This window comes from Eubalaena glacialis, chromosome 8, assembly GCF_028564815.1.
Source record: "Eubalaena glacialis isolate mEubGla1 chromosome 8, mEubGla1.1.hap2.+ XY, whole genome shotgun sequence".
Lineage (NCBI taxonomy): Eukaryota > Metazoa > Chordata > Mammalia > Artiodactyla > Balaenidae > Eubalaena > Eubalaena glacialis.
In genome coordinates, this window is record NC_083723.1 from 2,724,186 (window position 1) to 2,741,530 (window position 17,345).

Below are 17,345 nucleotides of genomic sequence, written 5' to 3' on the forward strand. Positions count from 1 at the left end.
CTACAAAGCTACAGTAATCAAGGCAATATGGTACTGGCACAAAAACAGAAATATAGATCAATGGAACAGGATAGAAAGCCCAGAGATAAGCCCACGCAAATATGGTCACCTTATCTTTGATAAAGGAGGCAAGCATATACAGTGGAGAAAAGACAGCCTCTTCAATAAGTGGTGCTGGGAAAATTGGACAGGTACATGTAAAAGTATGAAATTAGAACACTCCCTGACACCATACACAAAAATAAACTCAAAATGGATTAAAGACCTAAATGTAAGGCCAGACGCTATAAAACTCTTAGAGGAAAACATAGGCAGAACACTCTATGACATAAATCACAGCAAGATCCTTTTTGACTCATCTCCTAGAGAAATGGCAATAAAAACAAAAATAAACAAATGGGACCTAATGAAACTTAAAAGCTTTTGCACAGCAAAGGAAACCATAAACAAGACGAAAAGACAACCCTCAGAACGGGAGAAAATATTTGCAAATGAAGCAACTGACAAAGGATTAATCTCCAAAATTTACAAGCAGCTCATGAAGCTCAATATCAAAAAAACAACCAACCCAATCCAAAAATAGGCAGAAGACCTAAATAGACATTTTTCCAAAGAAGATATACAGATAGCCAGCAAACACATGAAAGAATGCTCAACATCACTAATCATTAGAGAAATGCAAATCAAAACTACAATGAGGTATCACCTCACACCAGTTAGAATGGGCATCATCAGAAAATCTACAAACAACAAATGCTGGAGAGGGTGTGGAGAAAAGGGAAGCCTCTTGCACTGTTGGTGGGAATGTAAATTGATACAGCCACTATGAAGAACAGTATGGAGGTTCCTTAAAAAACTAAAAATAGAACTACCATATGACCCAGCAATCCCATTACTGGGCATATACCCAGAGAAAACCATAATTCCAAAAGACACATGCACCCCAATGTTCATTGCAGCACTATTTACAATAGCCAGGTCATGGAAACAACCTAAATGCCCATCGACAGATGAATGGATAAAGAAGATGTGGTACATATATACAATGGAATATTACTCAGCCATAAAAAGGAACGAAATTGGGTCATTTGTAGAGATGTGGATGGACCTAGAGACTGTCATACAGAGTGAAGTTAAGTTAGAAAGAGAAAAACAAATATCGTATATTAATGCATATATGTGGAATCTAGAGAAATGGTACAGATGAACCAGTTTGCAAGGCAGAAATAGAGACACAGATGTAGAGAACAAACGTATGGACACCAAGGGGGGAAAGCGGCGGGGGGTGGTGGTGGTGTGATGAATTGGGAGATTGGGATTGCCATATATACACTAATATGTATAAAATAGATAACTAATAAGAGCCTGCTGTATAAAAATAAATAAAATTCAAAAAAAAAAGCTCCTTATGTATCCAAATACTAATCAGAAAGCTTAAATTAATACTTGAAGAAAAAATAAAGAATGGGGGAAAATGGAAGAAAGAAAAGAAAAAAATGTTTTAATGTCTATTGAGCATGTCTCTGATTATCCTTAGGAAAAATAAAACATAAAACATCAAGAAGAGACAAGGAAAGCAAATATTCTTAAATCTCAGTACCTAGAATTTTATATTCTTGAGTTTTATGCTTGAAAGACCCAATTTCAGTTGTTTCACTTTTTGACCCTGGACCTGTACATACTTTTATGGTTTCCTTAGAAAATGTGTTGGGCTTTTTTCTCAGGCAAAATTCAGCTTTGTCTTTTTAATATACTTTCTCCTGTTTCAAGCTGATAACTAAACTTAGAGGAGTTCATTTATCTTAAGTGGATAACACTACTTACAGAATTTTATCAGGGAATTTGTTTCTTTGCCTTTAAAAAAAAGTCTAATTTTCTCTAGGACATGATATAATGTGTACTATTTTTTACATAAATTAGCAGATTTAATATAATAAAGGAAATACTATACTGAATTCCCCATTTCTTAGGATAAATATCTATGAATTGATTTCTCAACTTAGGTAGAATTTTAGGAGAGTCTGGAATCGTAAAAGTTTACTTAGACTTTTAGGCCCCCTTCTTAATCTATCTGTTGTGTTGGCTGCAAGAAAGACAAGCCTTGCTCATGACTTAATCACATTGCTCAATAAACCAAGAGTTACCGAACTGGAAGGTATCACAGCCTTTTGTGTTGGGCTCATCCCCATTTGCCCTTTTGTCTGGTAGTGATGACAGGTAGCTCTTTCTGTCCAATTCACTAACCTAAATTTTGCTGAATGAAAATACCTTAGAATCCAGAGAGACTCACTTGATCCGAAGGGCATTTGTGAACTTCGTTCAGTGGTGAGCCTAGGTAATGTGTGACACAAAAAGATACATAATAGATCATGTAGTGGAGTTGAGTCAGAAAGAGCCTTTGAAATTAGTTATACAGTAGGATTAAGTTTCCCCAAAATACTAAAATGGCTTAGGGAAAACAAATTTTTTTCAGTTCCGTGTACAATTGCAGGCTGGATATTGTGTGCATTTTCCACTCTAATCTAGGCCAGTTGAGAGGAATAAATAACGAAGTACTGACATATTTATTTTGCATCTACTAAGCTTATCCACTAAAATAGATTTATCTGCACCATTTCCCTTAAATTGCAATCATGCCCTAGTTTTACAGCAATTTTCTATATTTTGTGAAATTATGTCTCAAAATTTCATACATTCAGGTTGCCACGTCCCACGGGGTCAGAAGCATATTTATGGCCATGCCGTTTCTTCCAGATGTGAGGACCCAACATTATCTGCACCTCAAACTTTGATAAAATAGAATTTATGCACTTCTGTGGTCATTGTTGTGATGTTATGCATGTATGTTGCTTGCTCAAAGATTCCTTTGTATAATGGGTTTCTGAGCATTCAGTTTCTTAAAATGCAGATGAAATCTGTATTTGTCTCACAGCTACTTTTTAAAGTAATTTTGATGGTTTTGCTCAATTTGGAGTTGGATGAATGACTATTTGCTACAAATTCTGATTCTGAGAGGTTTACTTCTAAATACAATCATATGTATGTGCAAAACGGGGAGACTTCCACCTTGGTTTTTTTTTTTGTTTTTTTTGTTTTTAAACTTTGGGTTTATTTATTTATTTATGGCTGTGTTGGGTCTTCGTTTCTGTGCGAGGGCTTTTTCTAGTTGCTGCAAGTGGGGGCCACTCTTCATTGCGGTGCGCGGGCCTCTCATTATCGCGGCCTCTCTTGTTGCGGAGCACAGGCTCCAGACACACAGGCTCAGTAACTGTGGCTCATGGCCCTAGTTGCTCTGCGGCATGTGGGATCTTCCCAGACCAGGGCTCGAACCCATGTTGCCTGCATTGGCAGGCAGATTCTCAACCACTGCGCCACCAGGGAAGCCCTCACCCTGGTTTTTAAAGATTTATTTTCTGTTTGGTCATCATCTTTTCAGCCTCATTTTCCATATGAAATGCATAATATTTTCTAAAGGAATTTATAATAGGGTTTTCAGTTCTCACCCCTTGCCTCTTCCTTACTAGCAAACTTAATGGCTCCTCTAATTAAAAAAAAAAAAAACTTTAATTATTCAACAAAGCCATGTTCAATACCTTAAAGATACTATTTCACTGGGTTTTTAAAAATTACAAAAAGAATACATTATTGTTGTCAGATATGGAAATTGGCCACCTCCTCCAACCCTCACTCCAAGAGGTAAGCAGTCTTCATGGTCACTGCATACCCTTCTGGAGCATTTTTGCATTCCCTTGCTTACTCAGAGACACATGAATTACCATGCAACTTGCTCGTTTCAATGAACAATGGAGCCTGGCGTTCTCTCCCCATCAGTGTATGTGCAGACATCTACTTGATACTTAAAAACCACTACTAAAACCCCGTGGACCAGATTAATGATTCTCCATTGATAGATGTCTGCACTAGTTTTCACATATTAAAATGTTTCCATGAACGTATTTATGTAATACGTACCTAGCAGTGGAGGCATTTCTTGGCAGCTGTGATCAGACTGCCTTCCTGCAAGGCTGGACTCACCTCTACTCTCCCCCAGCAGTGTGCGCAATGCCTGCTCTCCAAAGCTTTACCAGCGCGGAGCACCATGGATATTTCACATTGTTGCTGGTGCTTTAATCATTTGTAGTCGTTAATTGTTTGTTTTGATGCTTTTGGCTCCACGTATAAAGGTTCACGAATGGTGTGAAAGGTAGGAAACTTTTATCAACATAAAATATTTTTCCTCACCAAGTTTACTGCTTTTGACCCCGATTCCTCTCTCCTTGGGATTAAGGGTGCCGCTCCTGCTGGTCTCAGCACTTTCCTGCTTGCATCTCTCCCCATCCCTTTATTGTCACCGTTCCTGTTTATAAAGATAATATCATTGAACTTTGCCTTTTTCACCTAATCTATGAGGCTTTGTTTATTAATCAAGTTCTTCCCATTTATTCTGAACCTCAAGTGTTTAATCTTTCTTCTGACATCTTACTTAAAATGTTCTGTTATTAAGCTTTTATTCTTTTTTTTCTTCATCCTTTTTTAAAAAGTCTTTTTTTCTCTTTCATTGGATTGATCAGGTTTTCCTTGCTTTTATTTTTCTCTGGTGATTTGGAGGTTTTACATCTCATTTCTTACCTTTGTCCTATTTCTTACTATCATTTTCACTTACATTTTAGACAGATGTATTTAAAATATATATACAAACATACACACATATATCATATATATATATATTTTTTGTTTTTACCTTAATTTAAATGGGATATATATTTAAATATGCATATATATTCATATATTACATATTTAGTTAGATGTTTAATCAGTGCTGATTGAATAATAATTTGCCATTTATTCTAAAGAAGTGATTTAATATGAAACATTCATCAATATTCAGTCATCTACTCCAAGTATTAAAGAGAACATAAGAACATGATACAACAAGTTAAATGCAATATTAAATACACACTACTCTGTGAGTTCCGAACTTCAATATCAACAATTTTAGAGACATTTTTAAATGAAAATTTATGTCAATAAAAGCATTATTGTTTTTAAGCATTTCTATTTTTATACACCTTCTCTTTTTTATAGTAAGTACTTCTAAATTACTTATAGATAAAATCACTTAATTTTTCCTCTGACAGTGATTTTGGATGACAGAATGAGCCCGGGCTGCAACAAAATGCCTGACAGTGACGCCTGGGAGAGTTTAAAGATCATTGTCACATGTGCTACAGCACTGAGGTAACGTGATGAGGAGCTATTTGCCCAGAAGCCGACATTGTATGAAGTTCACCAATTCCTGAAGCCAGATTCTTAACGTTAGCTTTAATGGTATAGGAATTATTTCCTACAAGGCTGACTAACACAACAATGTAAAGCAATTATACTCCAATAAAGATGTTAAAAAAAAAATGGCTGACTGCATATATACAACACAGAGTTTAAGAGAACTACTTACCTTAATTACAAATATGGGGCTGAATATACCATCTCTGGACCTGCCCTGTCCAGTGTGGTGGCCACCGGTCACATGTGACCGTCTAGTATTTGGATGTGGTCACCTAGATTGAGACATGATGTGAATGAAAAATACTCACTGATTTCAAAGACTCAGTACGAGAAAAAGAAAGTAAAATATATCACGAATAATTCTTACATTGATTGCATGTTGGAATGACAATAATTAGATATTAATTTCACCTGGTTCTTTTTCTTTTTTTTTAACCGTTGTTACTGGAAAATTTTAAATTACATATGTGGTTCTCATTATATATATATATTGAGCAGCCCTGTTCTAGATGTCCTGCACCCATGCAACAGATGAAAGGCTGGGAAAAGTGTGATTACAAAGGAAAAACTGTTCCCATGAGCTGCTGACATAGGGATTGCAGGAAGAGCATCAATTCTTGGTAGGGCTCCTGGCTCATTTACAGTAGGCGCTTTACAATCCCACGTGTTGCTTTACTGAATCGTGTCTGCTCTGTCTGGAATTGGTGGGTTGGTTATCAGTTTCTTAGAACACCAATAATTCTGCTTTGGCAACATCTGTGATTATTTCAGGCCAGTTTAATTTACTTCCATCCCAAGGATTTCAGCAGGGATTCTCTGAAAACACAGGAAACAGTTTCCTCTCTTTAATGAGACAAATGTCTACTGACATGATTTTCCTAGCAAAGCTGGAGCTGCCTTTATTCGGTCTATTAGCTTGGGTCCCAAATTCATCATGTGGCCCAGGAATGGGACCAGTGGCTGAGCTTCTGACTCTGGATTCATTTTGGTTTTGCACTATGTTAATCCTATATATTTTTTTTTAATTGAAGTATAGTTGATTTACAATGTTGTATATAGCACAGTGATTCATATATATATGAATATATGAGTCTTTTCCCTTATAGGTTATTACAAAATATTGAGTATAGTTCCCTCTGCTATACAGTAGGTCCTTGTTGTTTATCTGTTTTATATACAGTAGTATGTATCTGTTAATCCCATACTCCTAATGTATCCCTCCTCCCTCTTCCCCTTTGGTACCATAAGTTTGTTTTCTATGTCTGTGAGTCTGCTTCTCTTTTGTAAATAAGTTCATTTGTACCACTTATTTTAGATTCCACATATAAGTGATATCATATGATATGTCTTTTTCTGACTTACTTCACTTAGTATGATAATCTCTAGTCCATCCATGTTGAAGCAAATGGCATTACTTCATTCTCTTTTTATAGCTGAGTAATATTCCATTGTATACATGTAGCACATCTTCTTTATCCATTCCTCTGTTGATGGACATTAGGTTGCTTCCATGTCTTGGCTATTGTAAATAGTGCTGCTATGAACATAGGAGTGCATGTATCTTTTCAAATTAGAGTTTTTGTCTTTTCTGGATATACACCCTGGAGTGGGATTCCTGGATCATATGGTAGCTCTATTTTTAAAGATACCTCCATACTGTCCTCCATAGTGGCTGCACCAATTTATATTCCCACCAACAGTGTAGGAGGGTTCCTTTTTCTCCACACCCTCGCCAGCATTTATTATTTGTAGACTTTGGGATGATGGCCATTCTAACTGGTGTGATACTGCATTGCAGTTTTCATTTGCATTTCTCTAATAATTAGTGATGTTGAGCATTTTTTCATGTGCCTGTCAGCCATCTGCAAGTCTTCTTTGGAGAAATGTCTATTTAGATCTTCTATTTTTTGATTGGTTTGTTTGGGTTTTTGTGGGGTTTTTTGATATTGAGCTGCCTGAGCTGTTTGTGTATTTCGGAAGTTAAGCCCTTGTCGGTCGCATCATTTGCAAGTATTTTCTCCCAGTCTGTAGGTTGTCTTTTCTTTTTGTTTATGGTTTCCTTTGCTGTGCAGAAGCTTGTAAGTTTGATTTGGTCCCATTTGTTTATTTTTATTTTTATTTCTATTGCCTTGGGAGACTGACCTAAGAAAACCTTTGCACGACTTATGTCAGAGAATGTTTTGCCTATATTCTCTTCTAGGAGTTTTATGGTGTCATGTCTTTTTTTTTTTTTAAACAGGGTGTGTGGTGTGATCCTTTTTTTGCTTTTTTATTTATTTATTTATTTACTTATTTATTTATTTATGGCTGTGTTGGGTCCTCGTTTCTGTGCGAGGGCTTTCTCTAGTTGTGGCAAGTGGGGGCCAAACTTCATCGCTGATGCGCGGGCCTCTCACCACCGCGGCCTCTCTTGTTGCGGAGCACAGGCTCCAGACGCGCAGGCTCAGTAATTGTGGCTCACGGGCCCAGCTGCTCCGCGGCATGTGGGATCTTCCCAGACCAGGGCTCAAACCCGTGTCCCCTGCATTGGCAGGCGGACTCTTAACCACTGCACCACCAGGGAAGCTCGGTGTCATGTCTTAATGTTTAAGTCTTTAATCATTAATTTTGAGTTTACTTTTGTATATGGTGTGAGGAAATGTTCTAATTTCATTCTTTTACATGTAGCTGTTCAGTTTTCCCAGCACCACCTGCTGAAGAAACTATCTTTTTTCCATTGTATATCTTTGCCTCCTTTGTCAAAGATTAATTGACCATAGATGTGTGGGTTTCTTTCTGGGCTCTCTATCCTGTTCCATTGATCTATGTGTCTGTTTTTGTGCCAGTACCACGCTGGATTAAGGTAGAATTAAGAATAATAAACTGGAATAGACAATCACATGAAACAGTTGAAAAGAAAATGATTCTTCAAAGCAACGAAAGCAGAATCGAGCTGGATGGACAGAGGAGGGTGCACAGTTGTTGAGCAGTCAGGCTTTTCAAACCTGTATTTTACTGTGTCATTCTCATTCTCCAACAAGATAGGTAGAGACTACTCTAATTTCATAATTGAGACCGAACAAAGAGGTAAGCTACAGTCCCAACTAGTAAATGACAGAGTCAGAGTCTAACATGTCCATTTAGTGCCAAAGTCCATGCCCTTCACCCGGATTCCACCCTAACAACTTGTCGACGTAGAGGCAGACCTGATATTTTGGAATTGAGAAAATGACTTAGAATTTCAAAAGAATGGCAAATACCGTAAATTGGAATAGAATTTCCCAAAGAATGCACATCAAAAGAACCAGAAACTATAATTGGATGTATAACAAAAACATTTAAAAAGTCCTGACGTTAAAAACTCAGATAAATTTCTGTATTCCTACCAACATTTTTAAGCATTAATATATAAACGTTACATGTGTTGGTAAAATGTGTGTGTGTATTTCTACAAAGGAAGTGTATCTTTCAATGACATAAAAAAACAAAACAAACAAACAAAAAACAGGTAAATGTTCTCTTCTCAAAAACAATGGCTAAAGACAGTGCAGCACAAAACACTTGGGAGGAAAGAATTCAACCCAAAATTATCATATTCAATCAAGAGAATATTCATAATGTAGAAATAGAAAGAAATCTCAAGTCTAAGTTTCAGGAAATTTCCTACCCAAATGCCTCAGAAACATACTGTAAATCACAAAATGCTGAGAGAAAGGATGCTTCTAATGTGGTATAACATAGAAAAAACTGCCAAGTGGCTCCCTATCTCCTATTTTCTCTCCAGCTTTAAAATATCCTACTTGCTTATTCCTTTCAGGTTTAGAATCTCACCTGAACAGAGAAGACCTTAATTCAGGAGGGGCCATTTCACAATCTAACAGGGACATGGCTCTGTCCAAGATAAGCTGGGCCAATGAGATTTTTTTTCTCTTGGACAAAATCTAAAAGAAGTACAGCTGATTCACTTTGCTGTACAGTATAAACTAACACAATATTGTAAAGCAACTATACTCCAATAAAAATTTTTTAAAAAAAAGAAAAAAAGAAGTTCTACAGAGGGACGTGGCCCCGTGGTTGGTGATCAATGGAGTTGAAAGTCAGAACTGGTAGAAGTTGCTGTCGAGAAAAAACTGATAATAAACATTAAGACCAAGTTACAAAGTTAAATAAAACACTAACACCTCCTGGGCAATTGATCATAAATCTAAATAACTACAGTAATTGCAAGATCCAAGTGGGTGGAAGTGATCTGTAAAGAAGATAGCAATGAATATGGTGAAATGCCTTAAGATTTTAAAAGATACAACAAAAGATTAAGACAAGAGATTTAACATCCAAATTCTGATAAAAGACAATTACATATTTCAAAGGGAAAAACTAAAAGTTGGAGAAATAAAGCTTTTAAAAGAGCATAAAAATAGCAGATCAAGAATAAAAATTAAAACAATATATAAATTGCCTAAATTCATCTACTAAAAGTTTCAAATTCCGTTTCTTAAGTTGAATTGTTCTCAAAACATTAGAACTTGAACGTAATCTCCATGAGACCAAGGACTTTTGTCTGTTGTTCACTGGTCTACTTTCAGCGCCTGGAACACTGCCTGGCGTCTAATAAATATTTTTTGAATGGATGGATGGGTGCAAAACCTGCGTACTGTCCAATTGGCAGCTGGACAGTGTCCATGACCACCAGGTTCAGGTAAACAGGCACTTTGACTCAGTGCAGATAGGAATTCTACACAAGTACCACTGTTCCAGAAGACAATTTAGAACACGTGCCAAAAGCATTAAAAATTGTTAATCCAAGAATTTTACTCAAGAAATGTATGTTTTTTAAAAAGATAACTAAGGCATTTAACATATTTTATTTAGAATATACAAAAGGTGAACCTAAGGAACTGCCCTGAATGCCCTGTAACACAGGGCTGACTAAATTATAGGCCCCCTCATATCATGGAGTCCCAGGCACTCACGCACGGGAAGATGCAGAAGTACGTCAATGTGGAAGATGATGATGAGGGACTTCAAACAGCTGCAAACGAGAAGGCGTAGCGCAACCCCACTCCTGTATAAAACATCTGGAAGAAGTGACGCTGAAATGTTAACACTGTGTTCCTCAAAGTGGTAGGGTAACTGACTTTTATTTTCTTTTTGTTCACCTCTATTTTCCAATGTTTCTACATAGAACATGCACTATTTAGAGAACAAAACAGTCCGTTTTAAAAATCTGAAAACATTTATTTTTGAAAGAGACCAACCCTACAGGTTGTAAAGTAGTGCCAAACAAAATACTACTTTCAAACATCACCTACCCCCTGGAGAAACACAACATTCTTCCCCTGTCAGTTCTGTGGACCTGTCTCTGATGTTAGATTACACTTTGCTATTTCTGAACATGTTTTGATTAATTAGTCTTGGGAAGGGAAGAAAACCATAAGCAGTTACAAGCCAGAACAAAGTAAAAACTGGCACTTTCACTTTAGCTTTGGTTGAGATTTTAAATCTATTAAACAACAGTAAGCAACACTCGGTTTCAAATGTAAACCACTATACTAGCCAATACTAAGAATTATGTGATCCTCAGAAGAAACTTTCAATAAAAGATGCATGTAAGTCAGATACATCCTCATATACAAATCAGATTTTAAGTTTCAATTTGAGTTCACTGTTCATCATATACATCTTGAAAAGACCTCTTAGGAACAAAACAAAAAAAGTGCATTCCCATTTTGCATGAATAGGCTTACGTATCAGGTGGAAACTGGAAGGAAAATTGAGCTTATATTAACATAGTCTAAGTCAATCCATTGTAAAAGTTGAGCTATTGTTATTCTATTTTATTTGAGGTACAGAATTCAGAATATACATTTGATGTACACTTAATCAATCTCCTATGCTAAAAAAATGGGAAGACTGGGCTACAAAGATGCCATCTTTTAATTTCAAGCGTCCCATTTACTTTCCACAACCAAAAGTCCTGTTCCAGTTTTCATAAAGCTCTAAATCTTCTGGAGACACACTAGGTCGCACAGTTCTGAAGGCATCTTCAAAGTCACTGTAAGCTATTGGTCGAACTTGATCCGGCGTTACCGTGGCAATGTCGGCAGCCTGTAAACTGCGAATAGGACCCAGAGACGCCTCCCTGCAGAGCTGCGTCATGTCAGCCCCCGAGAACCCACCAGAGTGCTGCACCACCAGGTCGACCTCCTCCTCACTGAGGCAGCAGTGCTCCTCGGACATCAGATTAACGACTATCTGTTTCCTGGCTGAAGCCTCTGGGAGGGGAATATACAGCCTTTTCACCAACCTTCTCCGGGCAGCCTCGTCAATCTCCTGTGGCCGATTGGTTGCTCCTACCACTAGAATACGATCTTCAGAAGATGTGGCTGCTCCATCCAACTGAACTAGGAACTCGGTTTTCATCCTTCTAGAAGATTCATGCTCACCATCTCCCCGCTGAGATAACAGGGAATCAATTTCATCAATAAATATCACAGCCGGTTGCTGACATCGTGCAACAGCAAACAGTGCACGGACCATTTTCTCCCCCTCGCCCACCCACTTAGAAGTCAAGGAGGAAGCAGAGATACTAAAGAATGTTGCCCCAGACTGACTAGCGATGCACTTGCCAATCAGAGTTTTACCAGTCCCAGGAGGACCAAAGAGCAGAATTCCTTTAGGGGGTCCTCGTAAGCCAGTGAAGATGTCTGGCCGCATCATGGGCCACACAACTATCTCCTTTATTGTGGTTTTGGCAAATTCCACTCCTGCGATATCTTCCCAATTCACTGGCGGTCCCTGATCCATAATCTCATGCATAATAAGTTCAATCATTTTGGGCTCCAAGTTCTTCAGACGCTCATCCACAGGATGTGCTGGGTCTGCAGCTCCTGCGCCATGAGGCTTATACTGTGTCCCCCCGCCCTGACCTCCCCCATCTTGCTTAGGTACGGGGGGAACAAACTTTCCAAATATCCCTCGGGATCTACTAGCTCCCAGAGACTTTTTGACACCACCATGTGAAGACCCTGATGCACGCTGGGGCTGGTGGTACTTTTTCTGCTGATCTACCCATAGCTGTTCTTTTGCAGTTTTAAAAGTAGGCAGGCTGCTCTCCTCTCTTTGGCCATTATCTTCTGTTTTACTAAAAGCCTTATTCATTACTGGAGTGGAAAGTGCATCAATGGTGCCAGAACCATAAAAAGCTTTCATTTCCCGTGGATTTTCAAAGCCAGAAGGAAAACAAGACTGATTAGATGAGAACACATTTAGTCCTATGTTGGCTTTCGGGAAGTTGTAATTTTCCTTTTTGACATTTCCAAATAATGGTGTGGCATGGAATTTTGCAGTGGCTGACTCACCGAAAGGTCCTGAGACTGTAGGACACGGCTTAGTGGTGTCAGTGACCAGAGGTGGCTGGGCATTCTGCGGGCACTTCAAAGAAGGACTGCCCTCTGGGAAGTCTTTGGTCCTATCGGCACCATGGGCTGAGTTAGTTAATGGGTCACTCTCCCCAGAACCACCACAAACACTCAATTTAGGAAGATCAGAGACAGCGCCCACTTTATGGATGACTACTGACTCATCAACGGGTGCCAAAAGAGAGTCTCTGGATTTTCTGCCAGCGTGCATCATCTCCTGAACATTACTCATTTTGAACACATTATTTATTGACAATCCAGACTTCCACTTGTCACTGTCAGTTTGCCGAGACCTTGCTAGAGTTAAAATGTTTTCTGCATAGTTATTCAAGCCGGTTTCCGCACTGTCGGAGTCAGTAACTGCAGAGTACTTCTCCGCATATATCCTGAACAGTCTGCCAGCACACACCTGGGAGACCTCAGAGTTTGCCCACGCGTACTGAACGCGGAGAATCTGTGCTCGGTACGCGTCTGCCTTCTCTCCTGACGTACACGTGCCAGACGTAACGGCAAAGTAATTCTTCTGCCATTCACTCAAGTGTACAGACCTGGAGCTAGAGACCTGCATTTTAGAGGTTCTATAACAAACGACAAAGATGAAAAAGATTCAGTATCCAGAAGGAAACAAAGACATAATACTTTAAACATACTTTTAAAATCTCTGCCTATCTGAAGGAAGGTACACTGAACTTTTCATTTATAAGGTAAATTTATAAGGAAAGACCATTTATAGGGGAGCATCTAGTTAACCATAGCTTTCAGGCATTCAAGATATAAAAGATTAAAGACTTGACTTAATAATGCTCTAGGGACTTCCCTGGTGGCGCAGTGGTTAAGAATCTGCCTGCCAATGCAGGGGACACGGGTTCAATCCCTGGTCCGGGAAGATCCCACATGCCACGGAGCAACTAAGCCTGTGTGCCACAACTACCGAGCCTGTGCTCTAGAGCCCGCGAGCCACAACTACTGAGCCTGGGTGCTGCAACTACTGAAGCCCGTGCTCCGCAATAAGAGAAGCCACCACAATGAGAAGCCCGTGCACCGCAACAAAGAGTAGCCCCTGCTCGCCGCAACTAGAGAAAGCCTGTGCGCAGCAACGAAGACCCAACGCAGCCAAAAAAAAAAAAAAAATAATAATGCTCTATGATGGGTTAAACTGTTTTAGTTATATAATAATTTTCCCTGTGATTAGGGAAAGGTTTAGATGGAGAGGATTTAAAATTAATCAGCAAACGAAAGGCAACATGGAAGAACAAGGGATCTAGAGACAAGCAAAGCAAAACAAACCAAGCCAAGCCTCGTCCCTAGGAAAATTAGATGAATGATCTCATGCAAGCCTCTTCACATCGCTGGGCCTTCAGTTCTATCTGTAAAATGAGAGAAATCATTATGAGAATCAAGTCAAATAATGAACATGAAAATACCTAAAAATTACTATTATCATCTCGACTGCACAAATGTAGAAACTGAGGCAGACAGAGTTCAGAAGCTTGGTTGAGGTCACACAGCCAGTGAGCAATGGTGCCAGAGTTCGCAAACGAGCAGTTTCACTGCATGTAGTGTGCACCTCACCACGTAAATGCCCCTTCATACTGCCACCAAAGGTCACTGCAGCATGGCTCACAAATACGAACAGTAGTATTCAGTCATATACTAAATGTTTTCAAGGATTTGTAAATGAGCACTTAAAACAGGATGCCTCAGAATCTCTCACAATTTCCCAATTTCACAGGAAGCATTAAAAAGTGAAGCTGTCGTGATAAATGAAATAGGAGAACAAGTGTGTTATTAAAGTGGTTTATTTTAGATTTTTTTTCCTCATGTTAGTTTTATAAGCCTCCTTATATTAAGTTAAAATGATTCTAACAGGACTGTAGATGGATGTATCATGTTGACAGATGTGTAGAATTTACCTGCCAATCCAGAAGAAAAATTTGTAAGAAAACTTTGAAGCTTCCTAAGGGTATTGAAGTAAAGTAAAAACCAAGAACTCGTGTATGCTAAAATTTACCTTCCAAATTACCTATAAATATAGCTTAATAATCAGCAGTTCTTTTGGTGCAAGACCCATGCTTAATACAGCTTTGTTTCTCCCATAAACCCTACAAAGAATCTGTCACATTGTAGGTAGGTGTTCATAAATCTTTGTAATTATTTTTGAAAACAATAAACTTAAGGCCTAGTGAGATTCTAATTTGCTTAAAGCCATGAAGTCAAAACTAGAACTGACATCTCCTGACAATTCATCCCTCTTTCCACTATTCCATTTTACCCTATTTTAATCTTTTACGTAACAGTAGAAATGAGAAATTGCAAATGAGGTAACTTGGAAACCATTTATCACCAACTTTCCCGTTACTATGAAAATCCTGTTCCTCTACACGGCTTCATCCCATTTTATCATCCGCAAAACTGGGATTCCTACAAAGGCTCAGACAGAGTTCTTGTCACTGTTCCCCAAATACCCTGCTCTTTCCTTTCCACCCTCTCCTATTTGCTCAACATTCACCTCCCAAGTCTTACTTCGTCCTTTCAGCGCAATCATTCCCCCAAGAACTATGGACACAGGTAACCAAGGACGGCTTGGCCACGCCCGTCAGCGGCACAGCCTGGTCCCGAGTACCACTTCCTAGGTCTGTATCACTAAGGTTACTCGGCGGCAGCGATGCACGAGCTGCATTCCCATCTCCTGGGGGTTTCCCTGCCTGCTGTAGGACGTGGCGTTCGTCCAGACAGTACATGTTCCCCGCCACACCGACTGTCCCCCTGCACCCGGAGCGGGGCGTCCCCGGGGACAGCTGTCAACGCGCTGACGGGGCTGGGGACCCTGCGGCGCTCCAGGGGCGGGACGGCCCACCGCCCGCCGGCCGGGACCGCGGGTGCAGCCCCTCCCCTCCGGCCTGGCTCCCGGCCCAGGGCTCGCCCAGTCGCCCCCCGCGGAGCCTCCGCGAGCTCGGCGCCCGCCCGCCGGGACGCCCCTCCCCACAGGCCGCCTCCGAACCCCAGGCCGCCGGGAGCGCGCCCGCTGCGAGAACACATTCCCGGCCCGGTCTGCCCGTTCGCCCGCCAGCGAAGCTCCTCAGCCCTCCGGCCCCGCGCCCCTCCCGGGCCTCAGCTCCCCTCGTCGCCCCACTGCCCCCCCACTGCCCGCCGCCCGCCGCCCCCCTGCCCGCCTACCTACAGGCTTCCGAAAAGCGCGCGAATCACGCGCGCCTGCGCGCTGCTGCCAGCTCGGCACCGCTGTGCGTGCGTGCGCGCATTCATACGTCTGTGCGAGCGTGAGCGTGCGGCGGGGCGGGGGAGCGCGGCGGGGCGTGAGCGCACGGTGGGCGGGGCACAGGGGCGGGGCAGCACTGCTCCCCCGGGAGGGGTCCGAGCACCAGCCACGCCCCAGTCACGCCCCAGTCACGCCCCAGTCACGCCCCAGTCACGCCCCAGTCACGCCCCCGAGGCTCCGCGGCCGAGCGCCCCTACTGGCGCGTACGTAGGTGCGCGGTTGCCCCTCGGGAGGGGCTCCTCCCCCACACATTTTTAGACCGAATCGGGGAATTGGAATCTGCATCTCGGTACGTGCCATCGCCCGGCCGGCGCGTCCCTTTCCTCCATGCTGCCCTGGGGACACGGTCCTGGAAGACCGGGAAGCGCGCCCTTCTTCCAGCGGACTGTGTCCTGGGGCAGGACGAGGAACGGAATAGCCCTCACAGCGGCCTACGGGTCGTTCGTGTCACCGTGTCACCTGGGAATTCTGGAGGTCTGATGGCGTGACCTGAGGGGGTCCCGAAGGACAGTCTTCCCACCTTGTCACCCTGCCGTCTTCCTCCCCGGCTGGTCGTCTCCGTGTCCCAAGGGCCCCCCCAGCAACCCAGGGAACCAGCTCACACAACCCTGTTTAAAGCGAGAAGGAAGGGCCGGACTGGGGAAGAACCTTTCCCCAGAGTACTTCTGTCTGGGAAAAGGAGGAGCCACTCCTCGGAAAGCCCCAGTGCCTTCTCCTCTCCTTGGCTCCCGGGTCCTGTGGGTACCCCTTCCCCGGAAAGTGAGTGGCACCGGGCATGGAGAAAATGACTGTCCAGGAGCAATTAACAGCACATGACATTGAAATGCAAGACCTAAGAAGTGTGAGGCAAAACATTTCTTAAGACCTTTCTTTTAAGATTTTTAAAAATGGGCACAAACTAAACAAAAGGGAATGATTGGACAATACCTTTTTAAAAATAGACAAGGGAAAATGACAGCTTACAATTCATTTCTTGGCTTAGATAGTAATAAAAGACTTTTTTATTCTAATTCTTCATAATTTATTAACTAATTTGCTAATTATAATTACCCAGAATAAAAATAAAAGAAAATGAAAATGAAAACCATTATCTCAAGACCAGCTCAGTCGTATGTATGCTTGCTAGCTATTTTTTAACTTGTATGTTTAGAAATCACCATATAAATACTCTTTGGGTAATTAACAATTTTTGGTTTTTTTGTCACCAAAATTTTAGTGATAACATTTTGGAGAATTCACGTAGACCACCGTCTTATCCTCCTAAGAGTATTGTTCACATTACTGAAGTAAATTTATTGTTGCCAGTATTAAAATTTTTCCAACAAGTGACACTAGCGTTGCCACTTTACTTTTGTGTGTTTGATAGAAAAGCATTTCCCAAT

The 17,345-nt window shown here is 41.0% G+C and overlaps 2 protein-coding genes across 2 annotated transcripts; one reads left to right on the forward strand and one right to left on the reverse strand.

The window, feature by feature from the left end:
* Positions 1 to 11,159: 11,159 nt before the first annotated feature.
* FIGNL1 (fidgetin like 1) lies at positions 11,160 to 13,992 on the reverse strand. Its single transcript, XM_061197541.1, has 2 exons — positions 13,974 to 13,992; positions 11,160 to 13,264 (listed from the first exon to the last, which is right to left on the reverse strand). The coding sequence occupies exon 2, from the start codon at positions 13,252 to 13,254 to the stop codon at positions 11,221 to 11,223; it is 2,034 nt and encodes a 677-aa protein (XP_061053524.1). The 5' UTR covers positions 13,255 to 13,264; positions 13,974 to 13,992; the 3' UTR covers positions 11,160 to 11,220.
* A 1,433-nt stretch (positions 13,993 to 15,425) lies between these two features.
* Positions 15,426 to 16,451, forward strand: LOC133097048 (basic proline-rich protein-like). The gene is made up of 3 exons (XM_061199028.1): positions 15,426 to 15,964; positions 16,103 to 16,170; positions 16,222 to 16,451. Exons 1-3 carry the CDS (start codon positions 15,426 to 15,428, stop codon positions 16,449 to 16,451), a joined length of 837 nt encoding a protein of 278 aa, XP_061055011.1.
* Positions 16,452 to 17,345: the final 894 nt, after the last annotated feature.